Source organism: Furipterus horrens, unplaced genomic scaffold (assembly GCF_987537825.1).
Source record: "Furipterus horrens unplaced genomic scaffold, mFurHor1.1.pri manual_scaffold_10, whole genome shotgun sequence".
Taxonomy (NCBI): domain Eukaryota; kingdom Metazoa; phylum Chordata; class Mammalia; order Chiroptera; family Furipteridae; genus Furipterus; species Furipterus horrens.
Genome location: NW_028327180.1, coordinates 51,567,076 through 51,594,292, shown reverse-complemented (window position 1 = coordinate 51,594,292; position 27,217 = coordinate 51,567,076). Strand labels below are relative to the sequence as shown.

Here is a 27,217-nt window from a genome sequence, read left to right as displayed (position 1 = left end):
AACCTTGAAGCAGTTTCTTAGGGCCTATTCTGGGCTGATTTTCAAGGACAGGATGTGGCTAAATCAGTTATCCTGATCATCCATGCACGTATAACATTCTTTTCTCTGTTATATAAGAGTAATAATCATATAAGGCGATAACTGGCACAATGATTCATAAGGTTCTTGGATGTAATCCTCCTAAAGAGTAAATAAAAACCTGTTGAGGCAGGGACAAACTGTGCTTTCTCCTCTAGAAAGTGGCCAGTTTTGTCCCCTCTTCTCCACAGGATTCTTGCAGTCCGTGTGCATTTATTCATTTCATGCACAACGCTGTGGACCCTGCTGGTCGGAGGTCCCCGACAATAAGTCAAGAGATGTAACAGGCTCACTAGATGTGAACAGGTTAAAAAGCAAGTTGGGGACAAGGGAGGAGCCCAGCCTGGAGGAAAAGGAGGAGTCCTCCTTCTCCCCATGGCAGGTGGCAGCACATTGGCACCGCTGGCTGCTTTCTGGACACCTCAGACTCTTGAGTTGGTCATCTGGGAGGGCTCCAGTGGGTGTGGTGACTAGCTATCCTGCAGAGAAGAAGGGATCCCCTGAGAGAAGTCATGGTGTCACTTATTTAGACTCAAGGTCTGTAGGATCTACTAATTTAGTAGACAATTTGGTGACTATAGGAAGACAGCTTCATTACCCAGTGGCATTCACCTGGGGAGCCCAAGCACTTCAAAGGAAGGTTTCCCTAAGAAGCCCTGTCCACACGAAAACACAGCAGCTACTGTTCTCAGGCATCTGCCGCCTACTTGAGAAGGCAGGGCTTGTGCAGGTAGCAAGTCAAATAATGACACGTCAGCTTATGAGTTGCAGGTAGGTCCAGAGGACCGACTGGGGGAGCCTGAGGAAAATGGGCACAAGGTGCGCCATAGAGAGAGGTCAGCTCTGGAAGCAGGGTGAAGGAGGCCCCAGGGCCTGCAAGGGCAGGGGAGTGCAGTCCCTGGGGCAGAGCAGGGAGTGAGCCAGAGGGGTCTCAGAGGAGACGCAGTGGGGGTGCCTGATGGTGGGGGAGTTTATTTCTCAAGCCCGAGACGAGGAGTGGGAGGCGGCTACCGTGGTGGAGCTCTGCCTGAGCGGGGCAGTCAGAGTTCGCCCCGTGAGACCAGTGCTCCTTCCTTGGCCAACCAGCATAGGAAACCCCCCTGAAGCCACTCATTTCTCCTTCTCACATCTATCCAAAAATACCGAGACTTGCTGGCCTTTCAGGGAAGACCTCGTTCTGCCCATCAGACTGCTTTCCTCTCCCACAGGATCAACCAGGGGAGTCCCTGGGTACCTGGGGACACTGAAAGTGGAACACAGGACTTGTCAGAGGGAAGGTAGAGAGTGAAGTCAAATTCAGCCGTATTCATGATGCTGTCTAGGGTCACCCGACAAACGCACACACTGAGTCCTGGTCCTCAGAGTTGGAAAGGATCCAGCCAGCCACGTACTAACTGTGTGCCTTGGGCCAGTTTCTCACCCCTCTGTGCCTCTGTCCTCACTTGAAAAATGAGAATTAACTCATGAAGTATTTGTGAGGACAAGGGATAAAATGTACAGAGAATGTAGAAGATCACATAGCAAAGGCTCAAAAGAAATAAGTTAATATCAACTAATACAGTGAATTTTTAAATATCTACTGGCAGAATCGTTTTCCAAAAATACGCACACACACATTTCCTAAGCAGAACCCTAATATAAAAAACAGATCAATGCTCCTGGTTGGAGCTTCCCCTCCAACACCCCAGAATTTCCTGAAGCAGCTGCACATAATACAGGTTGCAGCCACTGGTCCAAATCCGCACTTGACCCGAGAGTGGAATTCCTTCCACCACAGCCCTAACCGGGCACCATGGGGCCTGTGTCTAAACATTTTGCTGATAGGTCTCTGTGGTTCCCTCGGAGGCATGCGAGGGCATGGGCCATGCCATCCCTGGAAGCCAGCCTTATCCTGGGCAGGAAGCTGCCTCTGGTCGCTGGATCCATCTCCTCTCCAGAGCCGTGGAGGGGAGGCTCCCCCTACCTTCCCCCCACTTCTACCTGGGGCTGCTTTGGGAAATAATTACACTTGGGGATGCCACATATAAAATAAGACAGTCTGCCTGGGTTCTCAAGAGGATCCATCTTGATCTCAGCAGGTACTTTCCTTACTACAAAGCCCCCTGCCCTGGTAGGCATCCTGGACAAGACCCAGGAGAAGAGGAACGTGAGAGGACCGGAAGGCCACCCTCATTTTTCCTCTTAGGTCTCAAACGACCCTGGTCTTGACCCAGACCTGCTCTTCATTCCTTGGCTGGTGTCTGCAAATGCTGGGAAACACGGGTCAGGTGGCTGGCAGCTCCCAGCATGCACATGCTGTCTGCTGGTGTTTTGGCCTAATTGCTTGGCTGCCTTCACCCCTCCACTGGGCAGCGCTTAGCAGTCAGCTCCCCAGCTAAATGCTGCTCAGAGGAATGGACCGGTGCAAGGGCTTGTTGGAGAGGTGCTCTGTAGGCCCAGCCAGAAGCACTGAGCCAGGGGCAGGTGTGAGACACACAGGGTGGATGGTCAAAGAAGACTCTGCAGGGACACAATTGATGTTACAGCTCGGGGCTCAGGCAGGCTGGAGGGTTTGATGCATGAGTTCTAGTCCCCCTTGAGGAAGATGGGTGAGCTCAGAGTAAGCAGCCTCAGGGACTCTGCAAAAACCTCCTCAATTCTGGTCTCATTTCCCTCCAGAGCCCCTGCTGTTCACAGGTTGATTTTATTACAGCTTTTATCACAGGCTGCCCTATTTCACTGTTGGTTAAGTAAATACCCATCTTTCCCATTAAACTGTGGAGGCAAAAATGTATTGTATTCATCCTGGAGGAAATTCCTAGAGCTTAGAACACTTTGCACGTGGCTGGGCCCAGGGATGTTTAAATTGAGATGGCAGCTGTTCCAGTCACCTTTCCCAGAAAGGACCAGCTAAAGTCATCTCCAGACCCAGTTTAAGACCAGCTTATTTTTTTCTAGTTGCACACTGCAGTGGCCCGGGGTGATGGATCCTCAAGGTACACCGCACCTGGCCCAGAGAGCCCCCCGTGAACGTCTGCCAGCAGAATGAATGAAGGATGAGACATGGACATAAGTGTCAGAGGGAGCATCCAGAGCACCCTGTGGCCATTGTAGTTTGGGCAAATTGTGGATCAGAGCTTGGTGTCAACAGGCCTTTGGGCTGAAGCTGAAACTGTGAGTGGTCCAGGATATTCCAGTGAGGGGGTAGGAAGACAGGCGCTGGATTCAGGGGAATTTGGTTGGGAGAGTTGAGACTTGGTTAACTATGTGACTCCAAGTTTTAGCTGCAAAATGAGGATAATGGTGCCCACGACAAAGGGCCACAGGGAGGGTTAAATGAGATGGTGCTGGTGACATGTCCTCACACTGACACATGGTCAGTTCTCAGTCAACGGAAGCTGTCATTGTCCCCAAGAGGAAGAAGCTTGGCATAGGGGTACCTTTACAAATTAGTGTTTTTATATTTTTCAGGTAAATACCCAAAAGAAGAATTTCTAGATTGTTTGGTAGTTCTAGTCTTAATTTTTAAAGGAAATCTTATTTCAGGAACAATAGACTCCTCACCATGCTATAATTTCTCTCCTTGTAGAACATTCTCTTTTCTTCTGCCCAGTTCTTCGAGATGCAGGCTATGTGACAAAGCCAAAGGAGGCATCCCATGCAGCCCCTGAGATGTTTTGATCCAGCCTAAGACTGGCATGCTGCCCCCACCCCAACTCCTCTTTGTCATTGTGCTCCATGCTCCAGCAATTCCACCCGCTTCAGTCCACCAGCCCCGGGGCCCTTCTAAGCCTCACGCAGGGTATCCTTCTCCAATTCTTCTCTCAGAGCTCCCACTGACCATCCCTCCTGTAAGGCTGGCATAGCCTCTGTCTTGATTGTGCTACTGAGACCTTAATTTACAGAGGTGACCAAGGTATGACACAGAGGCAAATGCCACTGAAGGAAGAACTTATTACTTAGAGTGTCCAAGATAAAGGAACATACTATACCACCTGAGTCCAGGGGAAGGCAGAAGGAAGGAGGGCATACAGACTGGAGATTGGTTTGTTTGTATATGAAGAGTGTGTTCCAAGGAGACTTGTTCACTATCCCTAGGAATCAGCTAACCCAACAAGACCCCCAAGAGGCCAAACCAAGATAAAATACATAAAATAAAATAGAAGATTAATATACCCTGCTCTTGACCCCAGGGATGCTGCTATGGCCAAACACAGCACACTGTTGCCCATTTTATTGTGGTTGTTTGCTTTGATGCTAATCTTCCTTGCTCAGCTGTGAGTTGATCAAGAACAGGTTGTTCATCTCTGTACTGTGGGCACCTGCCACCTATCTATGACTAACACGTGATTTTCAGGCCCGATTGACCATCAGAATCCATGAAAAGCATTTAAAAATTACCAATGACTAGGCCTGACCCTCAGAGATTCTGACTTAATTCATCTGAACCAACTGAGTCACGTGGCCAGGGCCCACCCATTCTTCTTTTTCTACTCTCTCCCACCCTACTATTAGCTCCTCCCTGGAACTTTCTAGAACTTTCTCCAACTGTCTCCCCAACGACCAACTGCTGCAGCCTCCTCTCCTGCTACTCCAGGAACCTCCCCCAACACTCACACCCTCAACAATCTCAGACCCTGATTGCTTTAAGGGCTCAAACTTTGGAGTGTCGTGGAGGGAACTTGATCCCCACATTTTCCAACCCAGAAACTTGTCAAGATTTCTCACCTCCCCACAACCACCACCCAACAGCTCTTCCACTGCTCTGGGTAAGTGACAGGGGCTCTTCCCCATCTGCGTGAGGCAGGGACTTTCCATAAGGACCAGATGGAGAGCCAGAGCGACAGACAGAATGATCACATCTCAGGAACAGAACCGTGGCCTGGAGAACTTGAGGGAGTCAGTGACAAGGGTGGTATTTCAGTTTCTTCACTCTGATGACTTGAGGCTGCTTGTGGTGTTTCTGCGCGTCTCTCTCTGAGCATCTTTGTCTCCTAGAAAGGGCACTCTGGCACCTTTCTCACTGCTAGAGCTCTGGACTGGGGTGAGCATTACTGATTTCAGTTCAGACAGGCCTTACTTGCAACAGACTTAGGAAGTTTCCATCCTTTGTGGGTTCCTGATTTCCCCTTCCATGGGAAGAAGAATCCCTGTTTCCTCTCGTCTTTAGATGTGTAGGGAGAACTAGAGGTTGGATTTATACATGAAAGGAGGGAATAAATACACAGCTCTGGTAGGCTCCAAGTTCAATTCTCATCTCCATGAAGACAGACAAAACAAACATTCAACCAATTCACAGGACACATATGACCCTTCCCCCTAAAGGTAACACAAGTAAATGACAAATAAAAATGGCCTGACATATACTATCCTGGTGGAAGAATTGCACATACTGTACATGGATATGGGGGAATATTCAAGAAGGGTCCCTGAATAAAACGATGTTTAAATAACACCTGAAGGATGAGCAAAAGTTAGCCAGTTGGGTCTCGGGGCAGGAGAGAATGGCACTCCTTGCAGAGAGAACTTTTGCAAAGGCCTTAGGGTGGGAGAGAGTAGAGGAGGAGAGTAGGCTACACAGCCTGATCAAGCTGCCTCTACAGTGTGGGGAGTGGATTAAGTCAGTATTTCTAAAGTGGGCTTTATGTAACATTAGTTCCTTGGGTATGTGTGTGTGTTAAAATATACATAACATAAATTTTAACCAATTTTCAGTGTACAATCGAGTGGCTCTACTTACACTCACAATATTGTGCAACTGTCACCTATGTAGTCCCAAAACACTTGTTACTCCAACAGAAAATCTGTAACCATTAAGCAATAACTCCCCATTCCCTCACTTCCCCAGCCCCTGAAAATGACTCTAGTTACCTGATATAAGTTCTTTACGTATTCCAGATAATAATCCTTACCAGGCATATGATTGGCAAATATTTTCTCTCATTCTGGAGTTGCCTTTTCTCTGTCTTTATAGATTTCTTTAATGCTAAAAGTTTTTCATTCTGATGAAGTTCAACTTCTCTATTTTTTATTTTGTAGTTTGTGCCTTTGGTGTCACATTCAAGAAATCACCAACAAGTCCGATGCTATGAAGCTTTCCCCTTATGTTCTTTTCTAAGTGTTTTATAGTTTTAGTTCTTACATTTAGGTTTTTTATCTATTTTGAGTTGATCTTTATATCTGGTGTAGGGTAAGGTTCAACTTCTTCTTCTTCTTCTTCTTCTTCTTCTTCTTCTTCTTCTTCTTCTTCTTCTTCTTCTTCTTCTTCTTCTTCTTCTTCTCCTTCTTCTCCTTCTTCTCCTTCTTCTTTCTTCTTCTTTCTTCTTCTTCTTTTGCATGTGGCTATCCAGTTGTCCCAGCACCAATTATTGAAAAGACTGTCTTTTCCCCCCATTCAATAGTCTTGGCACCCTCGTTAAAAATAATTTGACCATATATATAATGGTTTATATCTGAGCTCTCTATTCTACTTCACTGGTCTATATGTCTGTCTTAATGCCAATACCACACTGTTTTGATTACCACAAATTTGTAGTAACTTTTGAAATCAAGAAATATGATTCCTTTAACTTTATTCTTCTTTTCAAGATTGTTTTAGTTATTTGTGGTCTCTTGAGATTCCATATGAATTTTAAGATGGAGTTTTCTATTTCTGTTAAAAATATCACTGGTGTTTTAATAAATTGCACTGAATCTGCAGATTGCTCTGGATAATATTGACATCTTGACAACTTTAAGTCTTCCAATCCATGAACAGGGGATTTCTTTCCATTTATACGTGTCTTCATTAATTTCTTTCAGTAGTGTTTTATAGTTTTCCATATACAAGTCTTTCTCCTCCTTAGTTAATTCCTAAATATTTCATTCTTTTTTATTGTACTGTAAGTGGAATTGTTTTTCTAATTTCTGTTCAGATTGTTCGTTGTCACTGCTTGAAAATGCAACTGATTTTTTTGTGTTGAGTTTGTAGCTTGCAACTTTGCCGAATTTACTTCTTAGCTTTGTTTTCTTTAATTATTAGAGTTTTCTACATAAAAAATCATGTCATCTGCAAACAGAGATGATTTTACTTCTTCCTTTTCAATTTGCCTTTTATTTATTTTTCTTATCTAATTGCTCTGGCGTGAACTCCCAATAGTGTGTTGACTAGAAGTAGTGAAAGTGGGCATCCGTATTGTTATGGTTTGAATTGTGTCATCCCTTCCAAAGTTTATATGTTGGAGACCGAACCCCAGTGCCTGAGAATGTGACTGTGTTTGAAGATAGAGCCTTTAAAAAAGTGATTAAGTTAAAATGAGACCACTGGGATAGGTCTTAACTCAATCTTATTAGTGTCCTTATAAGAAGAGGAAATTTGGATACACAAAGAGACACCAGAGGACAGACCATGTGAGGACACATGGAGAAGGTGGCCATCTGCAAGCCAAGGAGAGAAGCCTCAGGGGGAACCAACCCCATGGACAAACATACATGGACCTACACCTCCATAGCTAACATCATACTCAATGGTGAAAGACTGAAAAATTTTTCCTGAGGATCAGGAACAAGACAAGCATATTAGTTTTCTTTTCTTTCTTTCTTTTTTTTTTTAAGTATATTTTATTGGCTATGCTGTTACAGTTGTCCCAGTTTTTTCCCCTTTGCTCCTCTCTGCCTGGTAACCCCCTTCCCTCCAGCACTGCCCCCCCCGCCGCCCCCAGTTCATGTCCACAGGTAATATATATAAGTTCTTTGGCTTCTCCCTTTCTTTTACTATTCTTAACTTCTCCCTGTCTATTTTGTATCAACCAGTTATGCTTCTTAATCCCTGCACCATTTCCCCATTTCTCCCCCTTCCCCTTCCCAGCTGATAACCCTGCAAATGATCTCCATACCTATGATTCTGTCCCTGTTCTGGTTGTTTTCTTAGTTTGTTTTTGTTTTTGATTTTTAGATTCAGCTGTTGATAGTTGTGAGTTTGTTGTCATTTTAGTGTTCATAGTTTTGATATTCTTCTTTTTCTTAGATAAGTCCCTTTAACATTTCACATAATAAGGGCTTGGTGATGATGAACTCCTTTAGCTTTACCTTGTCTGGGAAGCATTTTATCTGCCCTTCCATTCTAAATGATAGCTTTGCTGGATACAGTAGTCTTGGTTGCAGGTCCTTGCTTTTCACCACTTTGAATACTTCTTGCCAGTCCCTTCTTGCTTGCAAAGTTTCTTTTGAGAAATCAGCTGATAGTCTCATGGTAACTTCTGTGCAAGTAACTCTCTGCTTTTTTCTTACTACTTTTAAGATTCTCTGTCTTTCACCTTTGACATTCTAATTATGATGTTTCTTGGTGTGGTCCTCTTTGGGTCCAATTTGTTTGGGACTCTCTGTGCTTCCTAGACTTATGTGTCTATTCCCTTCACCAAATTTGGGAAGTTTTCTTTCATTATTTTTTCAAATAAGTTTTCATTTTCTTGCTCTTCCTCTTCTCCTTCTGGCATCCATATGATTCGGATGTTGGTACATTGAAAGTTTCCTCAGAGGTTCATAAGCATATCCTCATTTTTTTTCCATTCTTGTTTTTTCGTTCTGTTCTGGTTAAATGTTTATTTCTTCCTTTTGTTCCAAATCATTGATTTGAATCCAGGCTTCCTTACTTTTGCTGTTGGTTCCCTGTATAGTTTTCCTTATTTCACTTTGTATAACCTTCACTTCTTCCTTTATTTTGTGGCCATACTCAATAATTTTTCTGAGCATCCTGATCACCAGTGTTTTGAACTCTTCATATGATGGGTTGGCTATCTCCTTTTCGTTTAGTTATTTGTCTGGGGTTCTTTTCTGTTCTTTCATTTGGGCCATCTTTCTTAGTCTTCTCAATTTGGCAGCCTCCCTGTGTTTGTTTCTGTGTGTTAGGTAGAGCTGCTTTTACTCCCTGCCTTAGTAGCGTGGCCTATATAGCAAAGGCACCTATAAATTGTGTGGGATGGAGCCTTAGGTAATTGCCAGGGTGGGGTAACTCACTTCACTGCTTTGTGGTTCTATTTGTGTTGGGGGGCTCAGAGAAATGACAATGCCACTACCTGACTTCTGGTGATTTGCCCTGCTCTTGCTTCATTCCCACTCACTTTAGCCATTTCCTGTATATGATTGGCTCCCTTCCAGTTGCTGCCCTGGGGTTTGCATACATTCTAAGACCATGTGGACCCTTTAGGTGGTGAAAATCCAGCAGTTTCTTCTGCTGCCCCAATCCCTTCTGACTTTTACAACCAGAGGTAATGGGATTTAGCTTCTTATTGCTGGAACCCTGGGCAGTGATGTCTGGCCTGGGGCTGGGATTGCTTGCTCCCAGGGTATCACTCCTGATTTTTACCCACCACACGTCAATGTGGGATCATCAGTTCCACCACTGCCACTACTTGTCTGAGCCACACCGCTTTTCTGCTCCATCTTGTGACTCTACCACTCCTACTCATCTGGATGAATGTGGCTTCTTTAAATCCTTGGTTGTCGGATTTCCGTATAGCTTGATTTTCTGATGGTTCTGGTTGTTATTTGTTTTTGAGATCTGGTTGTAATTCTTTCTATAGTTGTGCGAGGAGGTAAAGCGTGTCTACCTACACCTCCATCTTGACCAGAAGTCCTCTGTTTTCTAGGGTTTTCATAGCAAAATACTGAAGATTGGATGACTTAAACAACAGAAATTAATTTTTTTGTAATTCTGGAGGCAAATATTATTGGAACAACAGGATAGCTACATGTAAAAGAATGAAATTGGACCTTCTGACACTACCTGGGGATAGCACTAGACCCCACAGGTGAAGGACTCTCAGTCCTACAGTAGCGTCTCCCCTTCTGGTGCCAGTTTCAAGTCCAGGTTGTCACCTGGGCTTTTGACCTACTGATTAGTGGTTCCAGCAACGCCCTCCTTGGGGTTGATTAATTTGCTAGAGTGGCTTACAGAACTCAGAGAAACACTTTACTTACTAGATGTGAGAGATGGCTAGGACAAGGTATATGGGAGGAGCATCGAGCCTCCGTGTTCACTGAGCTCACCACTTCTCCCGAACCTCCATGTGTTCACCAACCTGGAAGTTCTCCGAGCCTTGTCCTTTTGGTTTCTATGGAAGTTTCATGACATAGGTATAATTAATTAAATCATTGGCTACTGGTGATTGATTCAAGCTCCAGCCCCTCTCCATGGAGGTGGGGTGGGGGATGGGGGAAGAATGAAAGTCCCAACTCTCCAGTCACAACACATGGTTGGTTCCCCTGGCATCCAGGAGGAATTTGGGCACTGCCACCCAGAGGGCATAAGTGGAAAGGTTTAGGAGGAAGGGAAAGTGTAAGAGCCTGTGTCTGGATAGAGAAAGGAAGTGATGCCTGGGCAGTGAGAGGGGGTATCAGGCACAGGAGGCCTGGAGGGATGTGAGGGAGGCTCAGGGGTTCTGGTACCACTTGTTCAGAAGATCCTGGGGCCTAAGAAGCCAACAGACTAGGCCTGACTGATGGTGTTGGGAGATCGTCCCAGTCCAGGTGACTGGAACAAGAGAAGGGGTCTTCAGAGGTGGGCACCAAGGGATAGAGAGATGGACGCTTCCAGAAGTGAGTCAGTTGAGTAAAACAGGCTGGTGATGGAAAGGAGCCATTGTGCTTCCCTGGTTTTGAACATGACCCCTCACCTTAGATCTGGGACTCTGAGCATGAAGCAAAGTCCTGTGAATCCCTAAGAGAAAGATCAGATTTGAAAATACTGAGAGCCGCTGCCTTCTGTCAGATATCTCTGTGTGAAACAAGCCTGAGAAGCAGGCAAATAAGCAAAAGGGACACAGGGCCTGGCACCAACCTGAGAGGTTAGTTTCCTACTGATGTTTACAGAGAGGAGTTATTAAGTGAAAACAAGGACAATCAGAAACAGGAGTGGCAAGTTTGTCAGTTTATCAGGCATTCAAACAAGAATTTATTAAGCATCCAGACAGGCCAGGGACTGTGCTTAGAATGCTAGATGCAGATTCAGTGCTACCTGGAACTATAACCAGATAATGACGAAGAGAATTCATATAAGAACAACAAGAAAAAGAGTAAACAAACACATAAGACCTGTAAGGAAAGGAGTAAAGTGCTCTGATTCTGTATAACTAAAATCCACTTGGGCTATTCACCAAAAGTGTGTAGGAGGAAGGGCAGAGCATAGGAAGGCCCTGGGGCAGGAAGGAGCTAGAGGGAAGAGCTGGAGTTAAGGAGTGAGCAGCGGGGAGCAGAGAGACAGGGCTAGAAGGGCAAGAAGAGTCAAATAGTGAAGATACTATGAGCTAAGTAGAAGCTTCTGGGCCTTATTCCAAGAACAAAAGGACTAGAAGGGGAGCAAGTGAGAGGACAGCAGAGCCACAACAAGGGGCAGTGGCATAGAGTGGTTAAGAAGCATAATGTCTGGAGCCATATGGTGTGGGTTCAAATCCCAGGTCAGCCACTTGCTGTCCGTGTCACCAAGATGCGGATTAGCTGACCTCCCTGTGCCTCAGAGGGCCATCATGAGGAGTCAGTGGTAAAAGCCCGGAGCATCCCGAGGAAGGAGGAATTGCAGATGTGAGTGGGCTCGCCAGCAGCAGCACTGCACTGAGGCTGCTCCCCTTCCTCTAGACACACATCCATTGCTGGTGCTGGAGGATCTTGGTACCCAGGACAGCCCTGGCTTCTGGTGGCTGTCACTTTGAAGACAAGAATCTCTTGGGCTCAGTTGATCATTCTAGCATCATCATCCTCTGGCTCCGGTTGCCCTGTGAGTTCCATGAGGACAGGGACCTGACATCTTGGGGCTGGCACAGGCCCCGCACGTGGGAGGTGCTCCTTACTTATTGGTGAGATGGGTTGCGAATGAATGAACACATAAGTGGGTGGATCCATGGAAGGATACCTACACCATCCATAAATTGTTGAGCATTCCCTAGGTGTCAGGTAGCTCATTAAGTGCCTTACCTCAGTCATTTCACTTCATTCTCACAACCATCTTGTGAGGAGGCTACTAGGTGACACTTAAAGCTGGGAGGTCTTGGGAATGAGTTCTCCGTGGGGGTACCCTTGTCATACTTCAGGGAGTCTCATTATTAAGAAGTGTGTTTAATCTGTAACTCCCAATATGGGCTTTTTGCTGGAAGCAGGAATTCAACCGGAAAACAAGCTCTGCTGAAATACTTTATAGCTATGATCTCAATCTTTCTTAGCAAGGCACAGGGGCCACAAGGTCATAGGACCTGTTTCTGAAAGGAGGAAATGGTGCTTGCTAGAGAGGCTTCCTCCAAGCAGCCCAAGGTAGCTCAGAGCAGAGCTCAGGGGTCCTCTGTCCTGGTTGGCACACTCCCCGACTCCCCTGTCTCAGAAGAGACAGAACAGGTCCATTGGAAAGGCTGTGGGAGAACCACCTTTTGATCTTCCCCTGCCACCTTCAGCTCCAATCAGAGTCCCACACACTCCTTCCCACAGGCCTGTTTCCCGAGGAGGAGTTTAGTGTGGCTCAGCCCAGGTCCCCTTCCTCCCAGCGCAGGGCTGGTGCCTGCTGATCCCTTCCCTACAGCTCTCCTGGCCTTCTCCTCCAGGGACTGTTATTTTCGGAGAGTGCTGAGTTCAGCACTGCTTCAAGGTGCAGTCAGACAGGCGAGATCTCTGTCCTCAGCTGGCCCTTCAGAGCTAGCCCTGGGCTGGGGAGGCCCTGCCCCCACGTGCAGCAGCCCCTCCTGCTGCACAGGGTCTCTGCATCCTAGCACATCCACCAGGGGGCAGCCTGGAAGCTGTCAGAACAGTTGGTGGGGTGGGGGTTGAGGTGGGGTGCTGCAGGAAGGAAAAGCAGAGCTGTCCAAGGGGGTGCAGCCCAGCCAAAGTCTTGTGCCTAGAAAAACAAACTAAGCACCCCAGAACCTGCTCCCATCCTGAAGCCAAAAGCCTGGGATCACAAGCTTCCCAAAGTTTGCCTTAAAGCCAAAGGAGCAGGCTGGCCCTTGACCAACCGGCCACATAGGCACGTGGTGAGGGCAGGAGGAGGAGCAGTGCTGAGAGGCTTCTGCAGGCACCTCTGCTTTGCAGACTGATCTGGGCCCTGGCAGCCAGGACTTGAGTGACAGCCAGGACTGCTCTGACAGAGGAGGGGCCCTAGTCATGGTGGCAAATGGAGTCAGTTTGGAGGGCATCTGGTCCTCCTAAATCACTTGTGTCCCATGGAGGATTAGCTGCCCACCCTTCTGCCTCTGTTCACTAGAAGTCCCTGTTCTACCAGGTGGGCCCCTGGGGTCAGGGCATGCGGGTGGCGGCCCCCACCCCTACCCCCTTCAGAGGGCCAGCAGCACTAAAGGCTCTATCTGTTCCAGGTGCCCCTGGGCTGGACGATGAGGCTGGCCACAGCGGCCCTGTTTCTGGGCCTGACGATGGTGGTCACCGGAGCCCAGGAGAAAAGTGGCCAGTGTACAAGTCAAACTGTGCCGGACGAGGAAGCTTCCTTCTGCACGTAAGGCTGGTGGGACAGGAGAGCAGCTGGACAGAGGTCTCGGGAGAGGGTATTTCCAGAACCAAAGAGCAGCTTCTTCTAAGACAGCCTTTGCAACAGGCAGAGAATGAGGCCACCTTGATAGGGGCAGCATTGAGGAAAGGACTTAGAGGGCAGGTCTCCCTAGACCAGGCAATATGTGGATGTGCTCGGCTCCTCCTGGGGTTCTGGGGGGCTGGCCTCATCTTGCTTTCTGGGACCCCAAGAGTCCGTCTCCTTACAGCCCGAAATGCTCCCTCCCCGTACAAAGTGGCATTTTAGAGAAAAGTGGCAGTTTGAGAGCTGTTGATTGCTTTTTGGTAACAGGCCCCAGGCATGTTGGGACAGGCTGGCCTTTCAGGGGCCATGGCCATGGGGTGCTGTCCAGAGAAGAGGTAGGGGGTCAAGGCTGGAGTTTTCCCCTCCAAGGGCATGAGCTTCTCTGCGTCTACGCCGAATTTCAGCTCCCTCCTCATAGACTGCTGGGTAGAAAAACCGGTCATCCTGAGGGCCGGCGGGCCACATCGCTGCCACCTCCTTAGCCATTTGTCTTCCCACTGAAGCCAACAGAAGTGAGGGAGGCTGGAAGAACTACTTCCAACTCTGCCTTCTTGAGTACATTTGAGTTCTTTCACACATTACTTTTAGAAAGATAAATACATCTTTTCCCTTAAAAAATTAAATGCAGTTGAAGCCCTGCCCCCTCAAACAAACAAACAATAGATTTTGCTCCTATCAGTTCATTTTTAAAACTAGTGAAACAGACCTGGGTGAAGTTCGTGTGGGAGAACGAGGGAAGTTGACTGCCTCTCACCTGTGCGTGCCGGCCCTCGAGAGGTGCAGCTGAGCGGAACCTGGAGTGGGGGGGTTGGTGAGCTGGCTTCTTCCACAAGCTAGTTGGTCAGCGGAGTCAGGACGGGGCCAGGCCCTATTATGGAGTGCCTCTGTGCACCCCTGCATCGCCCACACTGTGGTATGCATACAGAGTGATCGCGTGTGCTCACGGGAGCTGGCTGACCTGCACACCAGCTGCCCTAGGCTCTTCCCTGTGTCCACCCCAGGCTGCAGGCTGGTGGCTATGTGTCGCTCTGGGCTCCTGTCACATGTCAGTTCTGATGGTGCCTTAGACTCCTTTACTCACTTGACTGTGACCACGCATCTTCCAAGCATTACAGATGAGGACTCTCCAGAGGTTCAGGGTGTTGACCCAGCTTACAGGGGTGAGAGTGGGGATGAATCCCCACCACTGACTCTGCTCTCACACTCTTCCCCCACTGGCTTCTGGCTGCGACTCCACCCAGGACCCTGAGCGTCTCAAACTCTTAGCCCATTCAGGCTGTTGTAACAAAATGCCAGAGGGCTTACAAACAACAGAAATTTATCTCTCAGAGTTCAGAGGCTGGAAAGTCCAAGATCAGTCTATAGGCAAGTTCAGAGTCTGTGAGGACTGGCTTCCTGGTTCTTAGACAGCTGTCTTCTCACTGTGCCCTCATCGGCAGAAGGAAAAAGATCTCTATGGGGTTTCCTTTGTAAGAGCACTAATCCCATGTGTGAGAGCTCCACCCTCAGGACCTAAATACCTCTCAGAGGCCCCAGTGGCCAGTACCATCGCACTAGGGGCCAGGATTTCAAAATACAAATTGTGGGGGGTGGGGTGGGGTGCACAAACATTCAGACCATAGGAGGATCCATCATTAGGATTCCCTAGAACACACCAGCAGGGCCCAGTTTGAGGAACATGGGCTTCCGACTTTAGAGTTGTGTGCTAGGAAATGTCTTCAGGTTGTAGACCATTGTTATAAAAAGGAAGATTCATCTTTTTCCCTGCTGAAGATTCTTGTTTATAAAAGATCATCACTAAATGTGAGCACATCGTGGACACATCAGGCCCTTGAGGAGGGATCAGTACCTCCTGTGCTGCCCCCCACCCACCCAAGAAACCCACTCAGCTCAGGCCTCTAACCTGTGAGAGACGCCCCACCCCCACCCCTGTCTTCCCCAGAGCCACTCCTCTTGCATTTAGAGTCTGACAGGAAATTCTTGAAGTTAGGACTCAATACCTAAAGGTATTGATCTATAAAGAAGGAGTTTTATGTACCATGAAGAGCACTGGGAAAACATTCAGAGAAAAGCTCTCCTAGAATAAAAATAGCTCACCTGCTCCTGAGAAAAGCCAGACCATACTGACAAAAACACCGAGTCAGAGCCCTGGCTCAGCCTCAGAATCAAAAGAACCTAGCTGCCCAACCCACTCAACAGCCCTCTCCCCGCTGCCCCCATGCACATGGCCCTGGGCACAGCCTCCCAAAGGCCCCTCTTCTGTGCTGAGATGCTGCCCCTACAGAGAGCATACTGATCTGAAGGCAGGTCTGCCTTTCCTTCACTTCACCCCATTCTACTCGGTCTTGCCCCAGGCGCTGCAGAGGCCGAGACTGGTTTCTCCTCTTTCAAACATTCCTTCAGACACCTGGAGACAGATGTGGTCCTTCAGACACCTGGAGACAGATGTCAGGATCCCCGCCTGCACCCACAGCACTTCTAACCCAGCCATGCACCTCAATTTGTCAATTCCTCCTCTGGGGCCTTGGTCCTGGGCCCCTACATTCAGGAAGGGTTGCTCAGAGACAGACCCATTGCTCTTTGCTGAGCGTGGCACCCCACACTTGCCCACTGAGAACCATGCAGGAGGGGCGGGGCACCCGCCAGTCCTCCTCCTGCTCGGTGAAAGCAGTCTTGTCCCCACCCTTGCTTCTGGGCAGCTGGGATGCAGAGCCATTCCCACAGGCACAGCTGGGGAGCAGTTTTTCTCTAACCCAAATCTTACAGTGCCAGAGTCAAACAGAAGCCCAGAGAAGCTAAGTGCCTCTCTGGGGAAGCTGTGTGACATGCGTGATGTGCAGACAAGCCCGAGGTAGTCAGGCTCTGTTGCTACACAACACATTCCCCGGGCACTGAAGCAGCTGCAAACAATTGCTGTCTCCCTTTTCCTCAGGCATGGCTCAGCTGGCCAGCTCTGCCCCCAGGTCTCTCAGGAGGTGACAGTGAAGCTGTCTGCTGGGCTGCAGTCTCATCTGAAGGATTCGCTGGTGGAGTGCTCTGCTCTGACCTCACTCATGGGGCTGTGACAGCCTCCATTACCTTGGCCAGGTGGCCTCTCCATGGAGCTGATCACAACACAGCAGCTGGCTCCCCCAGAGCAGGGATTGGACAGGGAGAGGATGTGAAAGAGGGCCGCCAAGCCGAAGCCATCATTTTTTTGGAACTGACATTCTATCACTTCTGTCCTATTCCCTAGTAGAAGCCAGCCAGTACATCCAGCCCCCGTTCAAGGGGAGGGGATAACACAAGGAGACAGGGATCACTGGGGGTGTTTTGGACACTGTCTGTCACATCCATGCCCCTCTTCTTCCCTCATTTCACTGATCATGGGACTCTGTACTAGTTCCTTAGCTTTCACTAGGCCTCAGTTTACTCGTCTGGGAGATGAGTGGCTGCTTCAAGATATTGTTGTATGAAATGGAATAATGTGATGTGAGGTGGCCCAGTAAACCATATTTCTTCCCCTCACCCCCACCCCCACCCTGTCACTATTGCAATGGCAGATAATGGCCCAGCTGGGATGGGAGCAGAGTCCCCGCACCTCTCCCCACACCTTTTTGGAAGTATCCCAGCCTCATCTGGAGATCAGGAGACACCCAGGTCCTGGGATGTAGCTGAGAGTGTTTCCCATGTGAACAACATGAGCAGAAACAGCACTCACTGCAGAAAAATGGCACCTTCAAGTTTTTTTTAACTTGAATGCAAGTTTTAAAGTGTGTTTTTACTGAATTTAATTTTGATTCAGTTCATCCCAGGCTTGTCCAGATCTCCTTTTAGGCTGGTTTGACTACCTGAATGGTTAGTTATCAGCTTGGTGCCATTCCCAAATCAACTTTGCCTTCTGTGTCCTGATGCAAGCCCTTGGTAAAGCTGCTCATCAGGACAGAGGCCCATACATGCCCCTGAGCTTGTCCTGCTATGCAAGCACATGAGGGCTTCACACACCAGGCTGGAGTGCCCCATGGGTGTGTCTGGGACTGGGGCACAGACCTTGGTCCCCTGGAGTTCACCCTGCCAAGGCACGCTCTGTGGCTTTTGACCCGCTCACCAAATGCCAAGTTGCTGATTTTACTTCACTATTTTAGCATCGCAGCAACTCCACCTCGATAAAAACAGGAGACCTGTCTGTTCCCTGTGGAAGGCACCCCTGGTCCCCAGTTTCCCTCTCCCCTGACCCTTGCCCTTTCCCACATCTGTTCTGTGATGTGGGATGAATCTCTGTCTCTCTGCCAGTGGTCTCAGATCTCACTAGCTGCAGTGGCAGGGAGCTGTGGTACAAACAAACCAAGGAACCCTTCAAAGGCTGCTGTGAAGAGAAATGAAAACCTGTCCTCTAGAGGTTCTTCAGAAGCTATGACAACCATGCCATCTGAAAGCAATGACTGGAAACTTGTGATGAGTTAAAAGAAACAAGTCTTCTCAGCAAGCTGGCCATTCAGTCAGTGGCATTGGTGAATTGTCCTGCCTCAGTGGGCCCGAGTCCTGGCACTGGGGAGCTGGCCAGAGGAACAATCTTGCATCTGACAAGTGTTGCAGGCTCCAGCCTCCTTTGCCTAAGTGGCACGTCAGAAGCCTCTGGAAGGGTGGAATGTGGGGCTCCTCACCAAGAAGCTGTCCTTGCCTTTCTCCCAGGTTCAGACTTCAGGAGCTCCCCCTCTAGATATACTCCCCCAATTTATATTTACACTGGGTCCCCTTCAGGCGTCACCCCCAGCAAGAAACTGTGGGCAGCTCTGGGTGACCCATGGCAGGCTGTGGAGCTTCTCAGCCATGCTGGGTTATTTGGAGAGCCTGAGGACCCACACCCTCTCAGCAAATCATCTCAACCAAATGACTATGTTCACCTGAGAATGAATGTACCTGTTGAGAAGGGCTCCTGGTGGCCAACTAGGCTAAAATGTATACACAGAGCCTACCAGCTGTTGCTAAACTGGAGCCTCTCACACAAGCCTGCAAGCCACACTTCACGGAGAAGCCTCTGCACTAGGCTGCCGGCCTGCACTGTGTGTCTGCCATCGAGCCAGCCCTTATAAAGGAGGTCCTGGAGTCCTATTTCAGCCGATAGGACTGAGGCTTTCCCCCATCCAATTAATCAGAGCAGCTTCCATTCTGACCAGTCAGGACAATGCTTTTTGGGCCAATCAATTGTGAGGAGTTGGAGTCCTCATTTGCATGAGAACAGGTCAATCAGGGACCAGGGGTGGGGGCGGGGACTCCTCTCTATATAAGTCAGCTCCCCTCAGTTCAGAGAATGCACTTTCCAAACTTTTCACAGACAACTCTGCTCTCCCAGCTGGAGTTGAAGGTGTTGCATCTGCGCTGAGCAGAGCTGTCTGGCTGGAGAGGCGCTGTGCCGCCTCACACCCAGGGGCACCTCACAGCCACGCTACCTCATAATTGAGCTGTAACACTGTATCACAGCTGAACCGTGGGCACTGAATAAAGTTGCCTCCTTTGCCTTAATTAAACTGGGGATTTGTGTTGGTGTTGAATTGGCACCAATGACCATCAGTTGAGAAACCCTACAGAGACCCTAGGTCTTCGTGGTAAAAAATGACAGAAGGGCAAGGAGAAAGAAGCAAGTTAAAAAAGGAAAAAGAAAAAAATGGCATAAGGCTTTTTTTTTTTATATCTATTTGAAAGCCTGGCTTACATCCCTGAGTTTCAAATACAGGCTCACCCTGGTGGCATTGTGGGATAAGCCCTCCCACAGAGCCTCATCCTCGAGCACTCCTGCTGTTCAGACCCTTCTTCTCAGGAGAAAGTAGATACATAAATGCACACAACAGTCTGTGTGACTAGGCATTTTACTCCCTGAGACATATTTGCGTTTTGAAAGGTCAATTGAACAGTAGGTTAAGAGCTTAGGGTACGGACAATACTTAACCCAGAAAAGTGGATTATTTAAGTGGTAGAATTTCCAGACATTGAGAGGATCTTAATTGTGTAGGGGAGGAACAGTTTGTGACCATGAAGAAGACTGTGAATTAGCTAAACTTTTCTTTATGTAATAAGAACATCCCTAAAAAGCAATGTTTAAATGCTATTTTTATCAACCCAGTCCTACTTTAAACACATTGACCAAGTGTGTCTGTGAATGTAGTTCTTTTTGAGAAGTAAACACAATAGTTATCACTTTCTTACTGTTCTGCATTGATCACTTGCTTTACTCCTCACACCAACCCTGTAAGTAGGTACTATTAGTGTCCCCATTTTACTGGTGAATAAACTGTGACACCAAGAGATCAAGTAACTCTTAGGCCACAAAGGTCACACAACTAGTTAGTGGCAGTCTAGTATTCAATCCCATCCCTGGCTGGTTTGGCTCAGTGGATTGAGCGTCGGCCTGCAAGCTAAGTGTCGCTGGTTCGATCTTCCAGTCAGGGCACATCAGAGAAGGAAAACTCTGATTCCAAAAAACCTCCGCTGCCTTGCGGCATACCTCTTCAGGGGAAAGGCTAAGGGAGTAAACCCCGACAGAAAATCCGGAGCCGGAGTCCCTAAGGCGGTTTGACGTTGTAGTCAACACCGGCAACTCCTGCGGCGCACCTGAAGCCAAGCTGTATTGACTCCGTCTTTCCCTTGGATCCCTCAGCTGCGAAGAGAGGGGGGGGTCTGCTGCATGGGCAACAGCAGACCCTCCATATCACCCTGCCCAGGCTCTGTAGCTTCAGCTTCACTGGAGAGGACACTCCAGCGTCATCGTAAGATGTCGATTCAACATGGGAGGAGACAGATACTGTGTCACTCCCGAGTCGGACTGCACAACCATTCTCGGCGGTGCAGATAGACACTTAAGAATCTACACCATCGTCTCTCGAGACGGACGGCTGCCGACAGTATTCAATCCCACTTGACTTCACATTCCCAACAGTGCTAGACTGAAGCCTTACAGAACCCAGGCTCCCTAAAACGCTGACATGGGTGACCCACTTCCCTCTCTCCACAGGGGCAGCCTAGAAGTCTCCTACAAAGAGATGGGGAATATCAGTTGCAGGGTAGTTCCTAGCTGCAACAACTACAGACAGAAGATCACCACCTGGCCGAATCCAGTAGTTAAGTTCCCAGGGGCCTCAGAGGTGAGTGAACAGGACTGGCCGGGGCAGGGGTGGTGGGGGGAGCGGGGGTCAGGGGGTGTGAGCGCTGCGGGTCTCAGTGTGCCTCTGAGCTTGCTCATCTGAGTGACTAGAAGCTGTGTGCAGAGCTATCTGGGTTGGGTCTGGTGGTAACAGATGGCTGTTGCCATAAGCTTGTGCCTTCCTCAGAGCAGCCCCACAGCCTCGGAGAAGGCTGGGTGGGTGGGAAGGTTAAAGATTGGGAGAGCCTTGTTGGGGCTCAGGGACAGCTCTGCCCAGGCCTTTCCCCCTTTCCCTGCTCCTGCAGTCCCTGAGCCCCCAAGCCTGGCCCCCTGGTCATCATGAGGACCAGCTGATGCATGCTTTGGGGTCCGCAGAGAAAAGGAGGATGGTGTGTGGGTGGGGGGGGTTGTGGGGAGTTCTTTCTCAAGGCGCAAGGTGGCTGGGCTTTCACAATGATCTTCTGAATGGGGAGGAGCTAGTTTGTAGAGGGTAGCATCTTTCATGTAGACTAAACAATCAGAGGTCAGTGTGTCTTGACTCTTGGTCATCACAATAAGAAACACGCTCAAAAATTCAACTAAAGTAGTCTAAAATAGAAGATGGAAGTATTTTAGAAACTGGACGTAACTATTTCTTTTACTGGGAAATGAGCAGTACCTTACTGATCTGGAAGGTTCCCTTGGTTTGGGGAAGGGCTGTGGAACTGGGCCATGGGGCCGTGGCTGCTGCTCCCGGTGTCTGGGCCATGTCCTGGGGGGCTGCTCCAATGTTATGGTTGCTGTTTTTTCTTCCTTGTCTCTGGGCCAGAATGAGCCCCCCAAACATTGGACAAGTGGAGGAAATGTAGGTCACTGAGATTCTAACTCATGGGACGGGAGGTGGAGGGCTGAAGAAGTAGGGCAGGAGCCCAGTCGTTGAGAGAAGAGTGTAATAGTGTCCCGTGGGACAGGACTCTCAACTCACCATTAATTCCCACATCCTCCTTTGCCACTTGAGGACTGAGGAGGTTGGACCAGGTGATTTTACAGCCCATTAATGACGATCCTAAAGGGGATTCTTAACAGAGGGCTCCGTTACTCGTGGTATTGCTGCAGATTTTCACTAGATGGCAGTGTGGACTTATCTGCGTAAATGACAAGGTTGAAGCAAGTTTGTAGTCTTTGCGTTTGATTGGGTTTAGTTGATACTGATTGTCCTGGGGTATGGGCCCAGAACGCAGAGAAGACACCCTCTCCAGACCCTGGAATCTCCCATCGTGCCTCAGTCCTGAGGCGGCATGCAGAAGAAAACCTGGAAAGTGGGGAAGGGCACAGAGCTGTGGTTAAGGCAGGCAGAGATTTCACAAAGGAATGTTGGTCAAAGTGGGAGAAAGAAAGAAAAGAAAAAATGAAAGAGAAAGAAAGAGAGAGAGAGAGAGAGAGAGAGAGAAAGAAAGAAAGAGAGGAATTCTCTACTACACATTATGGAAATTTGACCTTTGAGAAGGCAGATTCAGTTCGTTACCAAAAGCCATCATTCATCAGGGGGTACCCACTTTGTCATTTCATTTAACGTGCTCATCAAATCTGAAAGTTAAGGTCCTCTTTAATCGAGGTTGTTAGTGGCAAGTGACAAAAAACTAGCTCACACTAGTTTGAGCCAAAAAAGAAGGAAGGCATCACTGGTTCACAAACTGAAAACTCCCGGGATGACTTCAGGCATTGCTGTATCCAGGTGCTCAAACAACAACACCAGGAATCTGTCCCTTTTCTCTATTTTTTTTTTTTTCTGTGCTGGTTTTGTGTGTAAATAGGCTTTCCTTGTGGTGACAAAGGCCACACTTATCAGCTTCATATTTGTGTTTTACTAGTTTATCAGTCCTAGTGGGAACAGACCATTAAGTCTTAAGATTTGTCCCACCTGGATCACATGCCCATCCCTGAACCAAACAGTGTACTGGGGAGCCCCACTTAATCTATGAGGTCTGAAAGAAGAAGATGGTGGCTCCCCCAAAGGAGAAGCAAGGTGCTGGTTATCAGACAGGGAAAGGTGTTTGATAGGAAAAATAAGACAAGTTGCTACAGAAGGAAGTAACCGGGCCAAGTGTAGAGCTGGAAAGTGGCAGAGCCAGGGTTTAGACCCAGTCAGCCCACCTCCAGAGGCTTGACCCCTGGACCACGGTCAGGGACACACTGGGTACTGGCACAGGCTGGAGGGCTTGCTGACGTGATGTTTTTCTATGACAGAAAGAGCAGTGGTTCTAGGGAAGGTGGTGGCTAGGAGGTAGAGACAGGCCAGGGACAGTGAGAACTGAGACAGTGGCTGGAGCTTCCCTGTAGAGGGACACACACCTCGAGAAACAATGACTAAGAAAGTTGGACGGGAAATGGGTGCCATCAGGAATAGGGTCCCTCAAAGGTAGGGGCAGGGAGCTTAGTCCTAGTGTCAGAGAAGAGGATAAAAGAATTTCTTCTGGGCCCGGGGTCTGATGGAAAAGGGCAAGAGGTTGGTAACTGGCTGTGTGGAGACAATGCCTTCCTCAGGTGCTTAAAGCAATGCCACCGAAGCAGTGGATGCCAATGGACATGTACAGGAAGCACCCCCCCCACACACACACACAAGCCCTGAGGCCCTGAAGATAGGGTTGCAGTGGGCACAGGACGGTGCCTCTGTGCCCACCAGAGAGCTCCTGCCTCCACACCTTTGCTTGGGCCACTCCCGATATTTGGACCCTGCACTCTGGGACACCCTACCCCCACCAAGATGCTTCCTCCTCTAAGAAGCCTTCTCTGACTGCCTCCCTTTCTCTGGGATTCACTGTCATTCCTAGCTGATCTCTTCTTTCCCTGAGCCTTTTGAAGGCCCCCTACCCTCCAAACTCAGAGTTTACTTCCTTCTGTTTTGTATTATGTATTCATAGCTTCAACCAATTCATAACAAGACCATGTGTTCTATTTCTATGAACCAACCACAGCCCCTAACAGTGTCACAGAACCCATGCCGGCCGACTGGGTGACCACGTGGGTGAATGAACGAATGAGTGAATGGCAGGGGGAAGGACACCTCTGAGAGTGTGAGCTATGAGACCCGTGAGCCAGCGGTTTGCCCTTTAAGCTGCTAGGTGTACTGGGGCCTCTGAAGCAACAGTGTGGAGCCTGGTGGACCCCAGGCCAGCATCAGTCTCTCCTCCGCCCAGGTGCGTGTGAGCTAGTGGGGGTAGGAGGGGGAAAGCAGGGAGAGAACTAGGATGTCACGTGGGTTCTTGTAAAGGTGAAGTAACGCAGGAGAATAGGGACAGTCCCTGTGCCTACAGCCACTGAGTGCTGAGAAAGGCGAGGTAACAGGAAGCTTTCTCCCTGGCAGCTGAGAAACACTAAGAGGCAAACATCTTAAAATGCATTCCTTTGCAAGCCAATGAAAACTGAAAGGCCCCTAGATGCTTCTTGACTGGGGCTTATTCTGCACCTTGAATTTAAGCAGCTGGAATCCTTTTGAAGTGAAAAAATTGCCTTTAAGTGGGGAATGTGCATTGCATTCAAAGAAAAGAACAAAGACCACAGCAGCTCTGTCCTCTGTCCCTCAGCTTTCCAGTGTGACTCAGTGAGGCCCTAGATCTCCTCCCCAGAAAGCAGGTGACTCAGTGGCCTCCTCTCGGGCTGGGAAGGCAGGTCCCCATACCACCCTGGGTCTACGGCATTGGCGTTGCTGGAGGCCTGGATTGGGTCCTCCGTGCCCTGTGGAGGGGGGTGGGATCTGCCAGGTGGCCAGGTTTCCTGAGGTGAGGCTATGGAGTGGTCAACAGTGGCTGCCTGCAGAGGACAAGTGAGACAGACAGCGGGAGGCTCCTGAACTTTGAGGTGGAGTGGGGGGGGGGGGGGACACACTGGCGCTGCTGTTGAGCGATGGAGAGGGAGCTTCAGGGTGGTGGATGGAGTCAGGACAGGGTGAGGAGTCTTCTGGGAGGCAGAGGGTCCACCAATGCACCAGTGATGGTTTAGGGAAGAATTAGTGAGATTGGACCGTGACCCAGTGCTTAGCACAGGAACTTATTAAGTGGCATTAGTTGCCATTATGAGGAGACACTGGCTTGTGGTCTAAAGGGTGGAAGGTGCAGAAGAAGGATCTGGGCTATGGGAGGCCCTGGCAGGCCCGCATGGGTCTGTGGCCCAAAGGCAAGGCCAGTGAGGCTGTGACCGAGAGGAGGGGTGCCGCTAAAGGCACGCCTAGGAAGGCAGTTCACTGCGCCTAGATGAGAATGCTCACGTGACGTTTCATCCTCTCGTCCCTGGCCAAAGTCTGCTGAACTCACTCAGTGTGTCCCAGCCCAGCCCACCCTGTCTGTTTTGGGGGTGCCTATGTCCACAGCAAGACCAGGTGAAGGAGGAGCAAGGCTTATCGCCATTTCTAACCATGGCCGTGTGAGTTTTAGGTTGCAGAGAAACTTCCCATTTAGGACTTCACAGAGTCCTTCCAGCAGTGCTGGGAGCTGGGCAGAGCAAGGATGACCCCTGCAACCGCAGCAGGGCACTGCCAAAGTTCACACATGCCAACGCTGGGAAGTGGAGGAACCTGCCCAGGACGTCAGGTTGCCTGCCTTCCAGTCCCCTGCTCTCCCAACTCTGATTGCTGGAAAACAGCTCCAATGTGTGGCCTGCACTCAGGGTCATCCATGCATCTGCTCATGGAGCAGATCCTGGTGGAGCCCTCCTCTCTGGCCAGGGACACCACCAAACCAAGCCCCGACCCTGCCCACAATGGGCTTCCTGCAGTGTGGTCATTGCGAACAGAATGGACTCAGAAGCACGTCCGTGACTGTACTGCTCCGGACAGCCTCGTTAGAAGTCGCTTGGCCTTGCTCTGGGTTCCCAGCTCCCTTTATCCCTGCAGCCTTTCCTGTCGCTACTCTCCCGGCTCCCTCTGGGGATTACAGACCTCTGGTCAGACCTTGGGCCCAGCCCTCCAGGAACTTTGTAATGGAGCTGCCTGCCAGGCCCCAGTCCCCAGACATGCTGGGGAAGCACAAGCGCACAGGATGTTTGCTCCGCAATTGAGCATCTGATGTCAGCCCTAAGCTTCCAGGCGAGCACTGGGGAAGCGGCTTCCAGATGTTTTTCAGATCAAACAATGTTTCTTTGGAAAAACTGTGTGGGCTGCTCCATTGAGGGGCAGATGGGACCTGCAGGCAGAGTTCAGTGGGTTTGCATCCCTGCTTTTAAAAAGGTCACTCAGCAAGTGTCTGTGAGGGGCTCGCCGCGGGTTTGGGATCTGTTCACAGCGGTCTGCTGGCAGTGTGAGCAGAAGCGTCTCTGGTTTTAAAATAGCTGCCCAGCCTTTGTTGGAGCCACTTAGATGGACAAGCACACGAATTTCAAAGGCTGCTGGGACTTGTTGCCAGCTTCCCCTGGAGAGAGGAGGTGGTGGCCTAAGGAGTTCAGACAAAGGTTTTGAGGATTTTTAAATGAGTAATAATGTCCCTTATTATTCGTTCAAGCTTGCAGACATTTAGAGGAGAGGAGGAGGGGGAAGGGGAGGAGGCCTGGCTTGGGGGAGCAATGCTAGGTGCCCACTGCAGTCTGGTCGCCTCCTGGTGGGCAAGGGCCTGAGAACAGGGTGGGGGGCTGCTATGGGGAATAGTGGTGAGGGGCAGTTGTCATGGCATCTGGACTTCGAGGGGACCTCTCTCTCACCAGGGCACCCCAACTTTAGATATCATATAGTTCTATTTTGGAGCCCCTCTGGCCCTCACAGTGGCCATGTGGAGTGGGCAGGGCAGGTATTGGGTGTTTGTTTTACAGATGAGGAAAGGGCAGCTCACAGGAAAGTACATATTTATCTAATTTTTAATTGACTGTTTGTAGAGCAGTTTTAGGTTCACAGCAAAATTAAGCAGAATGTACAGAACTTTCCATAGACGTCTTGCCCCCAGCAAACCTTCCCACTATCATCTCCCACCAGAGTGGTGCATTTGTTACAGCTGATGGACTGATGTTGACATGTCGCCATCAGCCGGAGTCCACAGCTGATATTAAGGTCTACTCTCGGTGTTGGACATCCTATGGGTTTGGACATTTGTATAACGACACGTGCCCACCATGACAGTGTCATACAGAGCAGTTTCTACTGCACTAAAAATGCTCTGTGCTCTGCCTGCTCATCTGTTCCTTCCTGCTAAACCTGGCAACTACTGATCTGTTTACTGTCCCCATAGTTGTTTGCCTTTTCCAGAAGGTCATAGTGCTGTAATCCTACAGTATGTAGCCTTTTCGGATTCACAGAGAGCCTAGACCACCACCTGGGCCTCCTGACTCCAGTTCCAGCACCTTCCTCACCGGACTGGACAAGCGTTTGGTAACACTGTCCCTCTTTGCCCAGGCCAGTGAGTGACTAGTGTTCTGTGGCTTAGCTTCCCTTCTGGGAATTGCACTTCCCTTAACTGGACATTTCTCCCAAGACCTCGGAGCAGACAGGATCCGCCTACTCAGGCTCCTGGTGTCTGCTCTGGTGTTCTCACCATTCATTT

The 27,217-nt window shown here is 49.2% G+C and overlaps 1 protein-coding gene across 1 annotated transcript in view; it reads left to right on the top strand.

Moving 5' to 3' along the window:
* The first annotated feature begins 13,397 nt into the window (after window positions 1-13,397).
* The window catches only part of PEBP4 (phosphatidylethanolamine binding protein 4), a 195,668-nt gene continuing 181,848 nt past the window's right edge, over window positions 13,398-27,217 (top strand). Inside the window, exons 1-2 of the mRNA XM_090290143.1 lie at window positions 13,398-13,522; window positions 20,589-20,718. Of these exons, the coding sequence (XP_090146269.1) occupies window positions 13,404-13,522; window positions 20,589-20,718 (249 nt within the window). The 5' untranslated portion in view covers window positions 13,398-13,403. The remainder of the gene's footprint in view (window positions 13,523-20,588; window positions 20,719-27,217) is intronic.